Consider the following 12,667-nt stretch of genomic DNA (forward strand, 5'->3'; position numbering starts at 1 on the left):
ATGGCTCGTGAATCACGGCGTTGTTGCCAGCACAGATAATGGAATTGCACTAAATCTAAATACAAAAAATAACGTTCAAAAATCATGATGGTGAATCGTAAAACGGGCCATAGGTAACTAACTCAATGTAAAATTCTAAACTATTAAATTCCTGCTTCCCTAATCATTTTACAACAAAAATCATGAGAAGCTATTTAGTCCTGTCGCCAGGGGGGGTACAACGGCCTCCTGTATTCAGATGGACATACCCAAGTTTTTATTATGTATTTTGGCCCGTAGAACACGAATTTTTTGGGTAACAGTTGATCCGGATGTCGATAAGATTGTTATAAACAAAGAAGTTGAGGAATTACATAACAGCGATTTCTCGCAAAACAAAACATTTTTTTGTATTTTTTGGGCCATTCTAACCAAAAAATGTTCCTACAAGTTTTTTCGTAGGATGCACAGTTTTCGAGATAAACGCGGTTGAACTTTTAAAAAATCGAAAAATTGCAATTTTTGAACCCGAATAACTTTTGATTAAAAAATGAAATAGCAATTCTGCTTACCACATTTGACAGTTCAAGTCAAATTCTATCGGTTTCGAATATATACATTGCTAAAAATTTATGTGTTTATTGCTAAAAAAAGCTATAAACACATAGTGTTTTCTGTGCCTAATACATGCGTTTACATGCATGCTACGTAGAAATAGCCTCGCTTGCACTTGTACCTACTCTACCTACTCGTTCGATTTTAAATGAGAAATCATTGAAAACATCACTCTAGCACTAGGTGTTTATACTTTTGTTTAACAATAAAATAATAAATTTTTAGCAATGCAAATAACTAAAACCGATATACTTTGACTTTCAAATGCGGTAAGCAGAATTGCTATTTTATTTTTTAATCAAAAGTTATTCGGGTACAAAAATTGCAATTTTTCGATTTTTTGAAAGTTCCACCGCGTTTATCTCGAAAACTATGCATCCTACGAAAAAATTTGTAGGAACACTTTTTGGTTAGAATGGCCCAAAAAATACAAAAATATGTTTTGTTTTGCGAGAAATCGCTGTTATGTAATTCCTCAACTTCTTTGTTTATAACAATCTTATCGACATCCGGATCAACTGTTACCCAAAAAATTCGTGTTCTACGGGTCAAAATACATAAAAAAAACTTGGGTAAGTCCATCTGAATACAGGAGGCCGTTGTACCCCCCCTGGCGACAGGACTAATTTGTATGGGATTAAAATCTGTATTAAAAACAAAAGCTAAAATTGTTCTAGGATTTAAACACATTCCAACATTTTGAAAAATACCTACATTTGCCACAGTAGGCATGTGTGTAAAAGTTAGGCCCACGTTATTATTTACCTTATTGTTCGCACACTATTGACTGAATAAAACATCTTTATTATTATTACTTTCTCCTCAAAGGCTATCTTATCAATTTTATTATTTTTTTAAACAAGAAATGATAAAATAAAAATTTTGACAATTCAAATTGTCAATATTTATAATAACTTTACTGTGAAGGAACGCAACCGATACACATTATGGTAATGTGTGTGGCCTAACTTTGGCGTATTTCTGTGAAAAATTCTTATTATATTTCTCATGATTCGAAAAAAAATGAATGCATAATAAAACACATTGAACATATTGACAGGCGACATTTTCCACCTATGTGCTTAATATTTCAGCAGTTTCGAATTTTATTGTAATACCATTGTATAACTAGACAAATAACTAGACAATAACTGTGTAGATAAACAATGGTAATACATAATATTTAAGTTTCCAATTGTTCACTGTAAAAGTGATTCATTTTGTATTAATTTCAAATTTTAATTTTTCCAGTGTGTTTTATTTATTAGTATCCCACAACTTTACGAGAAACCCTTCACATTTCTCGATTTTAAATTAAACATAATAATTGAATGTCATGTCTAGAGTTATTATCTGTCATTCATATCATATCTGTCATAAATTATAATAGAACACGAATTAATTTATGGGTACTTAATTGAGATGATGGAACATTACAAAATTAATAAGAGAATTTTTTAGGTTGCATGTTTAAATAAATTTGACAAAATCGAGAATGCTCGATGTTGTTTTAATTTTTAGTAAACCTACTAAAAACTTGCGGTCTGCCGCACAGCCCTGCTTTTACCTGGTTTGATATAATATTTTAGTTGAACTGGCAACGTTGCCTAGAAATAAGAATGACATATGTGACAAGACCAATTTACACAACTAGAAAAACACGATTTTCGGTTATAAGACTTGTACCAGTTTTTTTTGACACGAAGTGTACTACTTCAGTCCCGCGGTATATAATGTACTATTATGCGAATAAAATAAAAATACGAGAATTTAATGTTGGGGATATCATACTTACTAAAACAATCATGCACTATTTGACGAATGCTACTCTTCGTCCCTTCATCTTAAGTTTTATCACGCGATAATGAAGTTAGCTTGTTGTTGGATAGTTTCTTTGCTGGCTGTAATCCAAGTGCCAAGGATTTTTCTTTTCTTACAGAGTAATTGTTTTTTTTTTCGGAAATGCCGGTTTCTACAGCCACTGTTTGTATTATTTTTGAAAGTGAATCATATCCTTGATTTACACGATAATTCACCATGCTGACTAAGATTTGTTTCTCCCCTAATGACAATGCCTTCCCTTGGGGATGTTTCAGAGTCCTGTTCTCCATTAATAAATTCAATCGTTTTATATAACACAAAAATACCACAATAATAACTTATAGTCGATATGAACTTCAAAGAATCAAATGAACTAACTAAAACAAGAACTAACTAACTATAGTTTGTTTTTTAACCAAGAGGGGTGATTCAAATTTACCGCGCCGTAATGCTTGTTTCTAATTGGTCCAACCGCAGGCAAGTTTACTCCACTGTTATTAAATTTTGACACTAATGACATTTATGAAATTTTGGTATTTGTCATTAGTGCAAGCCAAGAAAGAGAGTAAGAAGAAGAAGTATTTGTCATTTTATAGGTTAATTAATTATATTGGCGATTTTTTGTGTTTTCTGCATTATTCCTTTAATTTTTAGATTTTTAGCCTACTTTTATATAAAAACAGTTGTTTTTAGAACTCTTTATTGATGTGTTAGTATAATATACATAATATGATATGTATGGATTATCATCGAAAGCTGATATGATCAAAGAAAAAAGAAGATGAATTTGATGACTTTTCTATTAACTTTCTTGGGTGTGAATACGGTTATTAGAATTTATTACGGTTGCCTTGACCGACGGTGGTGGGGAGACTTATATTTTTGACTTTACGTCACAAGAGTACACATTCCCATATTTTTAAATGATTTTCGATAATTGAGTATTATTGTGTATTGATATTATTGTGTATATATGTGTATTATTTGTGTTATTATGAAATAATAAGACAAATAGTACACATTTTATCTTATACCGGGTGGTGAATCGTAAAAAGGCCCATAGGAAACTCAATGTAAAGTTCTAAATTGTTGAATTCCTGCTTCCCTAATTATTTTACATCAAAAGTCATGAGAGAATACTTGTAGAGAATTAAAGTCTGTATTAAAATCAAAAGTTAAAATTGTTCTACGATTTAAATGCATTCCAAAATTTTGAAAAATATGATACATTTGCCACAATAGGTATGCGTGTAAAAGTTAGCCCACACGTTACTATTTAACTGACAGTGCTCACACCATTGACTGAATAAAAAATCTTTATTATTAATAATTTCTCCGCAACTGAGGGTATCTTATCAACTGTATTGTTTTTAAACAATAGACGATAAAATAAAAATATTGACAGTTCAAAAATGTGAACATTATTGCATTGTGTGTGGTCTAAGTTTGGGCTGAAAACTAAAATGTATTACATTTTTACAAAATTTTGGCATATGTTTAATTACTTAGACCAATTTTAACAGTTGTTTTCAATACAGATTTCAATCCTCTACAAATAGTTTCTAATGTCTTTTGATGTACAATAATTATTAGGGAAGCTGGAATTCAACAGTTTAGAATTTTACATTGAGTTAATGCAAAATTTTGACGCATGTCAAAATTCTCAATGTGTTTTAATTGTATTCATTTTTTTCGAATCCTGAGAAAACTAATAAATATTTCTGAAAAATTTAAATTCAGAATGAAAGACTACATTATTACCGAGGGCCGAAAGTCCCTGAAAACTTCTATAATGTTTATTTTAATAAGTTACAGGGCTGAAAATAAAAGAGAAGTGTGATATTTAATTTCAAATATTTCATTCAATAGAAACTGCTTGTTTATTCTAAGAGGCTTTCCGCCCTCGGTAATAATGTAATCTTTCATCCTGCGTTTAAATTTTTCTAAAATACTTGGTTTTTTCAGGATTCGATAAAAATCATATTACGATTCAAATGACAGTACACTCTCGTGACGTAATCTCACCCTTAATGTTCATTGGTTAGTCGATCCAGGCAACCGTAGTAATGTCTAAGAACCGTGGGGTGTGAATCTCTCTTTTTAGTTTACTCTTCTTGGTTAAAAAATCAACTACTACAATTAATGAACTTCAACGAATCAAATGAACTTACTAAAAAATGAACTAACTAAAATTAATTTCAAGTTTAGAATGTATACTAAATTTTAATGAGGGTGTAAACACATTACAATGACATTAATTTCAGGTTGGAAATCAGTCGTTAAGAATAACAATAAACTGCAATTAGGATTCTAATTTTCTAAATAAGCAATGAGTTACTCAATACAATGTTATCAGTAATAATAATTATAAGCTTATTTGATATTCTTTGTTATAATTTAATTTAGGTGAACTAACCATCAACAATTATAATTTATTTTTTCTCAAATGTAGGACAATATAATACTTTACTTAAACTTGACTGACAATATATTTTATATTTTTCTTGACATTACTTCAGAACTGTCTATACTGTCAATACATAAATTAACAACCATAGAACAACATCCACTTTTAATGTTGGATATTCTAACATTGTTAACCAAAAAAAGTTATTATTACGCATATCGATTATAAAATTGCTGATTACTTTTCGAAAATTACTATCACTCACAAAAACAATGAAAAATATCGTTTTACTACAATGCTGTAACGGGTTAGTTTTAATTTAACATTTTTAGGACCCTACATTTTTAGGACCCTGGTAATGTTCGACTGAGAATTATTTTGAAGAAAATCGGCATCGCCGCGCTAAAAACTCCCATAAGAATTGTATTTCCATATGTTCGTGTACTGTAAAGTCAAGGTGGGACAGACATTAGAAATAAACCGAAAATAGAGAGTACTCCGAAAGAATAGTAAAATAATACATACTGTGCCCAAATGAGATCAACATCAAGCTCTTCCTCTGCCGGTGCCGGAATGGATGATGCTTGCAGCGGTATGCTTTCACAAGGCGCACCCGTCAATGTTGCCAAACCTTCGATGGCTCTACCGGAAACTAAAGCTTCATAACAGCCGTGTATTTTTGCTACAGCTTTTTCTATTAACGGAACCCATAGTTGTTTTCTCTTAGCCTGAAATTAAATAAGTATAAATTTTAAAAACAAGAATTTCTATTGAAATACAGTTACTGCAAAAGTGACCATTAGAAGAGGAACTCTGTCGTATGCTTTGTCAAGATCAATGAATACCACGAGACTGTGTTTTCACTCCTATAATTTTCCATCAAATGCCTTATAATGAAAATTGCATATGTTATTGATCTGCCTTGCATAAATCCAAGCAGATTTTTGTATTTTTTCGCATATCCATCTATCAATTACTCTCTCCCATATTTTTATGGTGTGACTAAGTAGTTTTATGACCCTGTAGTGTATATGCATTGTTGTATATCTTCCTTGTTTTGTAAACAGGTACTAATATACCACTTCTCCATTCGTCTGCCATTTGTAGTCCAGGAACCGAAGCATTTCACCTCGCAATTTTTACAGAATGAATCGATTTGCTTGAAAATTTGAAAATAAGTAGTGGATAGTTCAAGGATCAAAATCTATATGATGCCGAAAGGCGCCCTTACCATGGGGGCGGTTGCCACCCCATCTTAGGGGTGGAAATTTTTTATTATATTTTGACGGCAGAAGTTCATAAAAATATTCATTCTAAGCAAAAAATGTTCTATACATTTTTTTGATAAAATTAATTCTTTTCGATTTATTCGCTATCGAAAGTGTTAGTTTTATACAGAAAAAATCAAGGTTTTTTGATATATACTCAGTTACCATTAACTCAATTTTTGCCGTAAAAAATTTTTTTTCAAACCAAGTTCTTGGGAATTAAATAACCTACAATTTCATATAAAAACATTTTTTCGTACATCTGATGCTAATCTTTCTATTCTGAAGAAAATGGCATTTTTTGCCAAACTACAAAATGTCGTTATTCGCTTTTAACTCCAGTTTTTTTTAAAACTAATCATTCTAAGCCAGTCAAACTTCTAGAATCTATTATTGATACATAAATAAAGAAGAATGAATAAGGCCAATGACTAAAAGCAAAGATAACTTACATTATTATGCTTCCAATTGAACTTCTTTTTTTTTCTCAAAAAAATATATTGATTTTTTAACCGTAACCTTTTTAATTTTTACCCTAGAAAGTTTGTTAAAAAATAATTTTGTAGGTTTTTACAAGATCTATAAGACTATTAATATGTAATCCTTTTAAAATCCTCAGTCGCAAAAAGTGGTGACTTTGAAAGGGTTGGTAAAGGTGATTTTTGCATGTTATTACAAGATTTAATTGTCAATAGCGCACACAATTTTTACCGTAGAAAAAATTTTTGCAAACCATGTTCTTGGGAATTAAATAAGCTACAATTTCATATTTAAATATTTTTTCGTATCTCTGTTGATAATCTTTCTATTCTGAAGAAAAGGAAATTTTTTACCAAACTTCAAAAATTCGATATTTGCTTTTGACTCCATTTTTTTAAAAACTAATCATTCTAAACCAGTTAAACTTCTAGAGCCTATTAATAATACATAAGTAAAGAAGACGAAATAAGGTCAATGACTAATTTTTATCAGGGTGGTGATTAGGGGTTTGCTTCCGATCACTTTTTCGCTAAAAAATATAGGGTCTGACATTCTTTTCATTATAAGCCACTTAATTTTTGAGCTAAAGACTTTGTTTTATTTCTGGAGATAGATATTTTTAAATACTTCAAATTAGTTTAAACAAGTTATCCTCGAAAAATGCATAGTTTTCCCGTCTTTTGACTTTGAAACTACAATATTTAACATTTGACGAAAAAGAGCTAACATATAATAAAATATAGCTCGATTACTATTGGTCTTAATGAAAATTTAAAAAAACGGTTTTGTTTATTTTTTTAAAAGGTATATTTTGGTTAAGCAAAGTTGCTTTGATAAAACGAAAACTTTTTGAGTTATTTGCAGAAAATTGATTAAAAACATTAATTTTTTTAATATAAAACTAACACTTTCGATAGCGAATAAATCGAAAACTATTAATTTTATCAAAAAAATGTATAGAACATTTTTTGCTTAGAATGAATGTTTTTACCAACTTTTGCGGTCAAAATATAATAAAAAGTTTTCACCCCCGACATGGGGTGGCAACCACCCCCATGGTAAAAGCGCCTTTCGGCATCATATAGATTTTGATCCTTAAACTATCCACTACTTACTCTCAAATTTTCAACCAAATCGATCCATTCTGTAAAAATTGCGAGGTTTTGTCCTATTTTAAGCTTCATTACTTGGACTATTGTACAATTTCCATAACTCTATTAAACAAATCTGTTAACTAACTTGTTCTCTCCTAGAGCTATTCACACTTCCCCAGGAATATCATCTCGTCCAACTGCCTTATTTTACTTCATTTTCTGAGTGCTTGAACAACTACCTCATTTTTTATTTGGATGCCTTGACGCGTATGTAAATAATTAATTAAGTTGTTTGAACGCGTAAAGAAGCGATTCAACTTTTTTAAATTTATAAATAAGCTGCTAAACGCTAAATAAAATTAATTTTGAGTCAGTTTTTTTAATTATGTTTTAAAACCATTTGCGTTTAACCTATATTGGTCCTCCGAGTCAGATTCTTTACTTTAAATGTTATGCCATCCTGAAACATTGACAACTAAGTGCGAACTCCCCTCCGTTGCCCTCACGCCTCACGCATTTAAAGCAGTCGCAAACAAGAAGACATATCAATACGTTAAAGACTGAGTTTGCCATTTTATGACAATACTTATTTCCAATAAATCGTTTATACACGGCTCTAATTCTCATTTACAATACTTCTAAAAGTAATAATTTCACTAGATCTTTTACACAATTTGGATTTCTACTTAGAATTTGAATCAGAAAAATAATTTTTTTACCTGAGAATAAAATAAATGTCCTCTTTTGTCACAAGGAAAATAATCATCTACTAGAACTGTAATCCAGTGCCCGTCTTTGCACAGTCTAACCTGATAAACGCCTTGGCCACAAAACTCTCTCGTTATCAAGACGGCCCTCACCAAATCTTCCCTTTCGGCCAATACAGCGAGTGCGCTTAACAACCAGCAGTTGCCCAAAACGCCTAAAAACAAAACAGTTAACTGTAATAAATAATCATCTGCTATGCTATTTGTTATTTTACCATCTATGTAGTATTTTCCCAAAAGCACAAAATGATGTTTTTACAGCCACAAGAAATACACTAGTTTAATGTAACGTCAAATGGACGTCAAGCTGTCAATTTATTTTCGAGGTTAGGTCTAAACAGAACGTGATTTAATCAAAGATATTATACACATAGATTTGGCCAGCTCCGAAAAATAGCGTAACGTGGAGCAGTTCGGGTCGGTAGTCTATCTATCTCTCTCTGCTGGCGCTTAGCTTTCTCTCTCTAGCATATGATGGCTGCCGCCTCTGTATCACTGTCGTTCCGTTACTCCCACCTCTTGATAGATACGGTCACACTCGTACGACAGACAAAGATAGCTAGACCACCGTACTTGATATTGACGTTACACCCCGATGCACTGAGTGGCATATCCCTAGCCAAATCTATCCTTTTACATGTCTCTGGATATAATAGTGATTCTCAAATTAATTCCATGTCCGAATCATTTTAGATTCAATAATAGGGCTTTTCATTCACAGTCATTTGTTTCGAGCTTCTGTCACATGTCGTATAATCCGTGTATAATAATATTATACTATACAACATATTATGACAGAAACTCGAAACAAATGACAATCGATGGAAAGCCCTATAGATTATTTTTATTGTCTAAAATAGTATTGCAAAATAAAAATTGGCCAATAATTCGCCAGAAACTGAAAAACGATGTTGATTAAGAAATATGTTTATTTCCTTTAAGGAAATGTATTCAAGTGTATTCAAATGGGAAATAAGCCACAATTTTACCTAAAAATGATTTTATTAACGTTTCGACGCCCAAGTCGGGTGTCGTTGTCAAAATACAATATTTCCCTTTTGAATACACTTGATTATAAAAATGCCACAAGAAAATAGCTTCAGAACAACATTAAGGAAATGTATATTTCCACCTACCTCTACCGAAAGTATACTTTTCCGGACCTGATTGTAGGGAGCAAAGTTGTACTTTTCCTCCCTAGGGAGGAAAAGTAAAAGTGACGTCATGGTATTTCATTCATGAAATATAACTTATTGACGCCCTGTACAATATCTATGTTCTATTACGTAAGTATCTATACATTTTAACGTTTATTTATAAAACACCCTGTATTTTGCAGAATGGTAAAAAACAGTAAATTGTTATTCTGATTTAACAAAGTTTACATTAATAATTTTACTTATATTTGACAGTTGACAGTTATATTGTACCTACTTGTTAGTTTTAGTTCTAATAAATTTTGTTGGTTAGTTACATAAATAAATTAAGTAAAAATGAAAAAATTACTTGTTATTTAAGGAAGGTGGAAAAATCATATGGATAACATGGGAGCAAAGTGCCTTTTCCTCCCTTAAATGATTACTGCCCTCCGCTACGCGTCGGGCAGTAAACTTCATTTTCGGGAAGAAAAGTAGCACTTTCCTCCCTTGTTATACAAATAGCTATTATTCTAGCTAAAACGGTCTTCGGATTAAGTTTGAATAATATATTGCAATAAAATGTATCAAATATGTTCGGAAGGTCTGGTACACATATCTGGTTGATTGCGATAGAGTGTTTGATTGAGTACAGCTCGTCAAGATTATGCAAATACTAAAAGAAGCAGGAATTAACAAACAAGATCTGAAAATAATTAGAAACCTTTACTGGAATTAGGCCGCAAACCTCAGAGTTGAAGATGAACACACCGAATATGTGAAAATCATGCGTGGAGTGAAGCAAGGCTGTATTTTGTCTAATCTAATCTTTAATCTCTACTCTGAAAAAATATTTATCGAAGCTTTGCACTAAACTGAAAAAGGTAATCTACTAAACGGGTATCGACTAAACCACATCAGGTATGCAGACGACACCATAGTATTTACGGACAACCTAGAAGATCTACAAGTTCTTATGAACAAAAGCACATATTACAGTCAACAATATGGACTCAATATAAACGTAAAGAAGACAAAGCTTGTGATCATTAGAAGAAAAAGATTACAGAAAATCAAACAAACCCCTGTAGAAAGAGTGACTCACTACAACTACCTCGGCATCATAATAAAAGTACCAACAACCAAGAGATAATAGGAAAAGTTATCGAAGATCCTTGCGACGACTCGCGTGTAATGAATTTTGCATCGTTTCAATATTCTGTGGTGTGCGAACAGTTCTGACACTGCCACCTCTTTTTTGCGATGCTGAACCACTGCTTTCAAAGTTCCTAACCCAAGTCTTAATAGCCATGTTAGACGGAACTGCAGCGCGGGGCGGCAAACGGTAGTGTAAACGAAACGCTCATTGTACACGCACGAAACTTTCACCATTTTTGTAATAAGCTTTACAGCAAATGCGCGTTGTTCGCCCGACTACGTCTCAATTATAACAAAACTTCCCACTCTATAGATTCACAACGTTTACGTCGCAAGCCCACGCCTCCTCTATTTTATCGTCAGCAGCGTTGTCAAATCGTACCGTTACACTGAATCACCTTGTATAAAGAAAATACTAGAAACCATTTTTTATTTAGTGTAGTGTGAAAATAAGTACTAACTTCCTACCTTGAGAAATATCCGAGGGTTGTGGCTTCCGAAAAACAGCCCACGGCACATCCTTCTCGTCATCTACGACAATATCTCTCAATCGTTTCCATTTCACGAGATGCGAATCTTTGATTTCAGATGGATTGTAATACAGGCTACTTGGCATAGGTGGAAATTCGTCGTCTAGATAACTCTGTTTCTTCAATTTGCAATATTTGACTATGTAGTTCCAATGTTTGTTGCTCATTTCTTGCTGTGTCAATCGAGGCGGTTCTTTCGGATTACTAGAATTATTCAAATCTTTTCTCATCTTTTGACACATATCACAGATTATATAAGATTTAGTATTTTCAAATGTACAAACCAGACACTGCCATGGTTCATAAGGCCCTGAAGTGATTGAATCTGAAAAAGATTATTCTTTCGTGAGATACTTATTAAAGAAAACATTTTTTTTAAATTCCGGTGATTCCCCCAAGTAGTTTCAAAGCAAAGGAGGAAGATGAAAGGAAATGAGGAGACGTATAAGGAGGCAAATGATAATATTGCGAAGTAGGCAGTGAAAGGGGAAAATAAAGAAAGTGGACGAATCAGAAAGAGAATACAGAGAAGAATAAAAGTAATAGGAAGCAGACAGGTGGGAGAAGGATAACATAGAGGCAATAATTGATATTGGTAAAAGCCACAAGAGATTTTAAAATAAAAAAATTACCGTCTTACTAGTAATTCTCTCATACATGTTTCAATGTGAAAGAGAAGGAGGAAAAAGATGAGGAAGAGACGAATGAGAAATTAGATAAAGATGCAAATAAGTCTCAGGGGTATTAGGCAGTTGAGGAAGATGTAGATGACGGCAATGCAAGAAAAATAAGAGGAAATCAAGAAAACGAGTCTAACTTGTGATTCCTCAAAGGAGTTTCAAAGAAAAGCAAGATAAAAGGAAGGAGGAAATACAGATATTTAGAAAATATAGAAAATGAAGAGAAGAGACGAATGAGGAAGCGAATAAGTAGAAGAATAAAACCTTTTCAATGATTCCCCCAAATGTAAAAGTGTGGACGAAAGAAACGAAGGAAGCATGTGAGGATGGGAGATATGAGGCAGCAAATAAGGAAGTGACTGGGGGTATTAAGGGGAATCAGACAGGTAGGCAAGAATATATAGATGAGGGGAAAACGGAAAAGAAGGAAAGATGTAGAGAAGTGGTGGATGTGGAGGAAGGTTAAAAAGAAGAAAAAAATAATTCGTATGGTTTGAAAACGCAAGAAGGGCCTTTCAAATAAAAAGAAAATAACCAGTGGTTTCCCCAAAGAGTTTCAATGAAAAGAAGGAGGAAAAGGATGAAGGAAGTAGGTGGGGAAGAAACGAATGAAGAAGCAGATTAATAAGCAAATGAGTATAAAGAGAGGCAGGCAGATAAGGAAGATATAGATGCCAGAAAACCGAAAAAACGAGGGGGTATTGTTGGGGAGGAATATACATAGGAACAAAA

General features: G+C 32.5%; 1 protein-coding gene across 4 annotated transcripts in view; it reads right to left on the reverse strand.

Moving 5' to 3' along the window:
• Window positions 1-12,667, reverse strand: part of LOC114326336 (calpain-D-like) — a 104,252-nt gene that overhangs the window by 22,767 nt on the left and 68,818 nt on the right. For all 4 annotated transcript variants that reach the window (XM_028274669.2, XM_028274667.2, XM_028274668.2 and 1 more), the window contains 3 exons: window positions 11,194-11,580; window positions 8,384-8,586; window positions 5,348-5,550 (listed from right to left, as the gene is read on the reverse strand). In XM_028274669.2, coding sequence (XP_028130470.1) covers window positions 5,348-5,550; window positions 8,384-8,586; window positions 11,194-11,580 — 793 coding nt within the window. The remainder of the gene's footprint in view (window positions 1-5,347; window positions 5,551-8,383; window positions 8,587-11,193; window positions 11,581-12,667) is intronic.

The sequence above is a fragment of the Diabrotica virgifera genome, chromosome 6, assembly GCF_917563875.1.
Source record: "Diabrotica virgifera virgifera chromosome 6, PGI_DIABVI_V3a".
Lineage (NCBI taxonomy): Eukaryota > Metazoa > Arthropoda > Insecta > Coleoptera > Chrysomelidae > Diabrotica > Diabrotica virgifera.